The sequence below is a fragment of the Dendropsophus ebraccatus genome, chromosome 13, assembly GCF_027789765.1.
Source record: "Dendropsophus ebraccatus isolate aDenEbr1 chromosome 13, aDenEbr1.pat, whole genome shotgun sequence".
In the NCBI taxonomy this organism is placed as follows: Eukaryota; Metazoa; Chordata; class Amphibia; order Anura; family Hylidae; genus Dendropsophus; species Dendropsophus ebraccatus.
This window is the reverse complement of record NC_091466.1, coordinates 74,724,701-74,732,109: the sequence shown is the minus strand read 5'-3', so window position 1 is coordinate 74,732,109 and position 7,409 is coordinate 74,724,701. Positions and strand designations below refer to the sequence as shown.

The window sequence follows — 7,409 nt, the reverse complement described above, 5'->3', positions numbered from 1 at the left end:
CTCTGGACAGTTCCTGGCATGGACAGAGGTGGCAGCAGAGAGCACTGTGTTACACTGGAGAGAATACACCACTTCCTGCAGGACATACAGCAGCTGATAAGTACTGGAAGACTTGACGCCAGTTTATTTTAAACAAAAAAAAAAAATTCTCTCTGGAGTACCCCTTTAAAGATGATGCGTTGCCAGAATATACTCTAATATCCCTTAGAGAACTTTAGAAGCGTGGCCCATGTGTAGGACAGTCGTAATCTTACCGAGGCAAAGAACATACATATCCTTATGTCATAGGAGGTGTTGGAAAATAGACCTCCAAAAGGGTTATTCAGGACTAGAAAGAGCAGAGCTACTTTCTTGCAAATAACAGTGCCACCCCTGCCCTCAGTCCGTGTGTGGTATTACAATTCATTTTTATTCACTTACAATGGAACTCAGCTGCAACACCGCCCCCCCCGGGACAAGCCGGGACAAGCGCCTTAAAGAGACTCTGTACCCACAATCTGTCCCCCCCAAACCACTTGTACCTTCGGATAGCTGCTTTTAATCCAAGATCTGTCCTGGGGTCCGTTCGGCAGGGGATGCAGTTATTTTCATAAAAACAACTTTTAATCCTGCAGCGCTGTGTCTAATGGCCGGGGCTTACATTTGTATATGAATTAGGCTGGCACCACCTCTCCGTCCTTCCTCCCCACCCTCCTCATCATTAGGAATGATCCAGGAACATTTACTGCTGTTTGAGCTTTGCACAGGTGTATTAACGATCCAGCCCATGTTCATTATACACACAGGTGGGGAATATGAGGCAATCTGCCTGGAGCATTCCTAATAATGAGGAGGGTGGGGAGGAAGGACGGAGAGGTGGTGCCAGCCTAATGCATATACAAATGTAAGCCCCGGCCGTTAGACACAGCGCTGTAGGATTAAAAATTGTTTTTATGACAATAACTGTATCCCCTACCGAACGGACCCCAGGACAGATCTAGGATTAAAAGCAGCTATCCAAAGGTACAAGTGGTTTGGGGGGGTCAGATTGTGGCTACTGAGTCACTTTAAAAATCCCTTATGGGCCAGATGGAGACAAATTTTCTTTTTCTTATAGGAGAGCGAAACAGTTTGACCCTTGGTCAGGGTCATAATATTATATAATATAAATAAATCACACACACACACACAGTAATACCTCGGTACCAACTAAATTTCTCCCTAAAGTTTTGCTCAGTACTCGGACACTGCTTGGTACAAAATCAGGGGGGATAACAGTCAGCTACACTATGGTTCAGTTGACAGGTGATTGGGATTTGTAGCAGGGACTCCCATCATAATGAAGGGAATCCCAGCTCCCTGTTCCCCTTAACAGAAAGGCAGGAACAGGCGGCTGTTTAAATTTTCAGCACAACTTTTGCTTCTCTCAGCAGGGGAGCACACCTATAAAGAAGGGGGATTCCCATCATATTGAGGGGAAATCCCCTGCTGCTGGCACTGCTCACTTATCTCCTGTTGCTCCCCACCACCAGTGACCCCTGTCCCAGCTGTGGGGATCCCCCCTGCAGGCCCGGAGGAGCTCCCATACCCGCCGGCACCCATGCTGTTACACGGCTCTGAAGTTCCAGTGGAGGCTGTGGGGAGCGGCCAGAAGCAAGACCACCAGGGAGCGTGGTCAGGTACTGTATGTATAACGTTTATTATTTTACTTATTTTAAACATCTCTAACGATATAGATATAGATTATATAGATAGATATAGATAGATATAGATAGAGAGAGAGAGAGAGATTTTGCACCTTAAAAGGGTTATCTGTTTAGAGCAATCTATAGTTACACAGTATACAACATGCTCTGTGCTCACCTCGGATAACACCTTTAAGGATGGGTCAGAAGATTTACTTTCCCTTGAAAACAAAGACACCGTGGACGCTTCTGCTAAGAACAAAGTTCTAAAAGAGTCACACTTTTATTGAGTTTAAGACATGAAATACAAAAGGAACAGGTAAAAAACAGCCAATCCTTCCTCGTAAACGGGAGGAAGAGGCGAATCACAGTGCAAAAAACACAAAACGTAACAATCGCTCCGATCCATTAAAAAAAGCGTTTCAAAAAGTTGTGTTCTCCTCCCGTATGTATCAAAGTCTAAAAAAAAACAAACAGGCTGAGCGCACGGCTGCTGTACCATAACCGGTAGCTGCTGATGCTGAAATGATGACGAACTACTACCACCAGCATGCCCTGCCGGCCTAGGAGCGGTTCGTCTTGCTGTGGCGAGTGACAAGCATGCGGCTTGCTTATGGGTGAGGCATTCGCTATGTGACATCATCATCATGCATCTCATTACCATGCTCCAATAACTTTATACTGACACCACAACCCGGGGACCTCCTCCTCCTCTTCCTCTTTGTACAGGATTATCTTACACTATATACAACAGTAATACGCAGCTAGGAGCAAACTCCATAGATGAAGAAACTGAATGTAAGCTATGGGTGAGCCCCGCGCCATTCTATGTGACAGATGACCACTGCTGGGGCTTATCATTCACTGTATATAAGGGAACAGGTCATCACTTTCATGCTGCCCGAACCACGAGTCCGTACAGCGATCCCTGGTGACTTCTCCCTGTCCCACCAACCTTGATTGATAGATGTCTCCCTATAGCCAGACAAGGAAAGCTCATTCACCCAAGGCTGGTGGGGCAGGGAGAAGGCACTGGTGATGACGGATGAAGGTTCAGGCAGCATGGAAGTAGTGACCTGTTCCCTTTAAAGCAATGTGGATCTTAATCCAGATTCAGAAAAACATGGCCGCTTTCTTCCAGAGACAGGACCACTCTAGTCCCCAGTTCAGGTGCGGGTTGCAATTAAAGGGGTACTCCAGCAAAAATCTTTTTATTTCAAATCAACTGGTTTCAAAAAGTTTATATAGATCTTTATTTTACTTCTAATTAAAACTCTCCAGTTTCCAGCACTTATCAGCTGCCATATGTCCTGCAGGAAGTGGTGTATTCTCTCCAGTCTGACACAGTGCTCTCTGCTACCACCTCTGTCCATGTCAGGAACTGTCCAGAGCAGCAGCAAATCTCCATAGAAAACCTCTCTTGCTCTGGACAGTTCTTGACATGGACAGAGGTGGCAGCAGAGAGCACTGTGTTAGACGGGAGAGAATACACCACTTCCTGCAGGACATACAGCAGCTGATAAGTACTGGAAGACTGGAGATTTTTAAATAGAAGTAAATTACAAATCTATATAAAACTTTTTGAAACCAGTTGATTGGAATTAAAAAGATTTTTGACAGAGTACCCCTTTAAGCTCCAAACAGAACCTGCACCCAAACTGGACATCAGAGCGGCGCGGTGTCTGGAAGAAAGCGGCCATGTTTTTCTAACGCTGGAAAATCCCTTTAAAACATATCCCAAAGACACTCCAGAAGAGGCCATGGGTGGAGGCCCACAACACACCCCAAAACCAACCGCGGTGGACTGTACAGCACCTGAACCCTTGTGGAACGGGTCACATTCTCCCATCATGACCAGTCAATGGACGTGTAGGGAGATCATGTTCCTGATAGCAACGGCAACTTCTCAGAAGTCTCTGCAACGAAGTACGTCAAGGTGCAAAAAACCACTGCCGAAGTACCCTAGGCGTTACCACTCTAAAAAGATTGAGGGGACTGAAAAAGTTCTATATACAAAAATGGCTCAGTTTCCTGACAGTGTCAGGGCAATCGTAAACTAGTTAAATAAAAATCCTTATTTTATATATATAGATTTAACAAAAGGGGGGATAATGGATTACATTTCACACTGCTAGGGGATATATTAGATTATAAAAGGGTTTTACACAATTAGGAAATTGCGCCTGTTTCCTTTCAAAACAGCTCCACACTTGTTCTCAGGTTGCATACGGTATTGTAGGTCAGCCCCAATCAATTCAATGTAGCTGAGCTGCAATACCAGACACAATGCCGCCACGTTTCCCTAATCCTGTACAACCTATTTACATGCATAGCTTAAAACCCATCTCTGAGGACGCATCGGCAGCAATGGCAGCATCGAGAACTGAAACGAAGCCAAACCTTTCTCATGAACTCCACACCACTCTATATACCTACATGTATCTACTTTGCATATAATATATATATATATATATATATATATATATATATATATATATATATATATATATATATATAGTAAACGGCTATAAGCAACTTAAGTTACCCATCACAATGCACATAGACCTATCTATAAAGACCAATGTAACTTCCCGGCTGCTGCTATTCGAGGACCGGCCTCTGTCTAACACCATCTCAGCTATTCCTGCACCAATGTATATGTACAGGCCAATAGCCCAGGGGTAGGGAACCTTGATTCTCCAGCTGTAGCAAAACTACAACTCCCATCATGCCTGAACAGCCGAAGCTAAAGCTTTGGCTGTCCAAGCATAATGGGCGTTGTAGTTTTGCAACAGCTAAAGAGCCAATGTTCCCTACCCCTACCTTAGCCTATCCCTGCTAAGTCACAACCACACATGTGTCTATACTTTCTAATAAAAAAAAAATACAACTTAAAAATACCATCTACAACCTACAGTAATCAACTAAAAAGAAGCTAAAACCAACAATGGAAACATCACTGCTGAACTTGCTGTGCTGCACAGTGGTTAAGGGATTTGCTTTGAAAGGAGTCCGATTGGATTTGTCCCCCATTGAGATGGAATATCAATTCGATGGGATCTGAGTGCTCAGGCCCCCCCAAGATCATAAGAACAAGCAGAGTGAAGAGCGTAGCTGTGCTCTTCACTCCCTGGGCTGGTTGAAATTTTCATCCATTTGCAGGAGACTGGTTCTATCCTATATAACTATGAAGCCAATCTAATGCAAGTGGCCAGAGATCGCAGCGAGTTATTGTTATAGTTCAGGACTTATACACTCACCTGCAGGGATACAAGGGGGTCACATTGGTCAGACATTGATGGGACATCATGGCCACCTCTAAGATGACCCCTTTAAATGGGCTGAACTGTACTGTAATAGAAGGATATCAGCCCATAACACTGCTGGGTTCAAACACTGAACGTTACTAATGTAACAGAGAAGCGATAGGACTAGACCTGTAAACCATTCTTAAAGCGACTCTGTACCCATAATCTCCTTTCCTCCCCTTGGATACCTGTTTTTAATCCATGATCTGTCCTGGGGTCCGTTCGGCTGCTGATGCAGTTATTGTCCTAAAAACAACTTTTAAACTTGCAGCCCTGTGTCAAATTGGCGTGGCCTAGAGTGCCTGTACCATAGGCCTGCACTGCCTCTCCGTCCCTCCTCATCATCAGGAATGCCCCAGGCAGGATTTCTCCAATCATTTGTCTGAGCACTGCACAGGTGCTGGATAGTTAAGGCTCATGGGCAGTGTTCAGACAAGTGATGAACAGGAGAAATCCTGCCTGGGGCATTCCTAATGATGAGGAGGGACGGAGAGGCGGTGCAGGCCTAGGGCACAGATACTATAGGCCACACAAATTTGACACAGGGCTGCAAGTTTAAAAGTTGGTTTTTAGGACAATAACTGCATCACCTGCCGAATGGACCTCAGGACAGATCTTGGATTGAAAGCAGCTATCCCATGGTACAAGCGGTTTGGGGAGGGGGTGGTGGCAGATTGTGGGTACAGAGTCGCTTTAAAGCTAATCTGATGTTGTAATCCTATTCTGTGATTATAATTCTCCCTATTCCCCACCTAATCCCTGCAGTCAGGCTGCAAAGAGTTCGTTCACTATATGTTAGTACACGCCAAGGGCGCCTAAACATGCCATAATAAGATAGAGAGGACCGCTAAGTGCTTGGACCCTCTAGGGGCCGATCAAGGGGGCAACGGCGGCAAGTGCTGAAATAGCTGACACATATACAGAGACGGAGTTGTCTCTGACCATGTGAGATGCGGTAACAGTACATACAGTGATAACGTGCCAACAATGACAACAGACCCATCAGCAGAGACAACGGCCAAATACGTCAAAAGTCGAAACAGTTAAGGCTTTTAGTGGTAAGAGTCTGCACCGAAACGGATAGGCTGCAATCATATACACCGGTATGGTCCATAAGATGGCTGCGAGGTCTGATACATCAACTATCAAGAGGTTGTGATGTCCGGCTGAGGAGACTATACAACCCATGATCTGACATCTGCTTTAATAGGTGAAATGTAACCCATAAGGCATAGAAGCACACACACATGTCCTAAAGGGGGCTCTACAGGGCGGAAATACGGGGGACAACTTCCCACTATACACCGGTGATCTTCTATGTCAGGGGTGGGAAACCATGGCTCTCTAGCTGTGGCAAAACTACAACTCCCATCATGCCTGGACAGCCAAAGCTAAAGCTTTGGCTGTCCAGTCATGATGGGAGTTGTAGTTGTGCAGCAGCCAGAGGGCCGACCGTTCCTCATCCCTGGTCTATGAGCATCATAAGGAGGGCTCCTGGATGTTAGCTCTCAGACATCTCCAGTGCAGAAGGGAAATTGCCCCCCATCCAGACCCCAGCTCTCGGCAACCGTTACAGCTACAGAACCAGACTCAATGAAACTTTGTTTTTTCAGGGAGCAGCAAAAAGTATTAAAAAAAAACAAAAAACAAAAAATCAATAATTTAAAATATATATATATAATGCACAAATATAATACTTATTCAAGGCTTTGAGGCAGCGTACGGGTAAGCTGCTAACAGCCAAGGCAGCCATGACAGAGCAGCCACCTTCCCACAATGCAGGTGGCCCGTACGCTGTAAGAAGTCCGATAAAAAGTTCTGCGCCCCTGCGAGCAACCGAAAGCAGAAACAGAACCTTTGACCCGGGCCAAAAAAACGAAACCAGTCCAGAAGAGGTGAAGTGCTGCAGCCGGCACCGGCCTAGAACCGTCTCCCCCGTCCCTGGGTTTAGAGGATTTATAGAACGGTTTAGAAGTAAAAAAAATTATTATAGGGTTTAAAAATTTTTTGGCTTGCAGTGTTTTTTATAGAAGAACCTCGTGTTTATTGTGTAGGGATTACAGTTTTTTATCCATCCTCTTTTCCACTGCTTGTAGTAACAGTTCCGAGTACTGCTGCAGGAGGGCGAGGGTCTTGTCGTCACCCAGATGCTGAGACCCCCACGGCACAGACGGCTCCAGCTTTTCCTTGAATTCCTCGTGCTGCGGAGACGAGTCCTCGTGCATTGCAGTCTCAGAATCTTCATCTTTTAAGGAATCCAGTTCCCTCTTTACCATGCCAAATGTTTCTGTCAGGAGGCCGGCCATCTTGCCACGGTCCATGTTTGCTGCGGGGGCAGCTGTTGTCACCTACAGAAGAAAGACGAGACAAGAGACTCTGATTTCGCCTGTTTCATACAGCTTACAAGGGCACGGACAATTTATAATATTGCTCCTTA

At 45.5% G+C, this 7,409-nt stretch overlaps 1 protein-coding gene across 8 annotated transcripts in view; it reads right to left on the bottom strand.

Moving 5' to 3' along the window:
* Positions 1-5,642: 5,642 nt before the first annotated feature.
* Positions 5,643-7,409, bottom strand: part of MAPKBP1 (mitogen-activated protein kinase binding protein 1) — a 96,220-nt gene continuing 94,453 nt past the window's right edge. For all 8 annotated transcript variants that reach the window (XM_069950975.1, XM_069950980.1, XM_069950977.1 and 5 more), the window contains one exon: positions 5,643-7,320. In XM_069950975.1, coding sequence (XP_069807076.1) covers positions 7,030-7,320 — 291 coding nt within the window. In that variant the 3' untranslated portion in view covers positions 5,643-7,029. The remainder of the gene's footprint in view (positions 7,321-7,409) is intronic.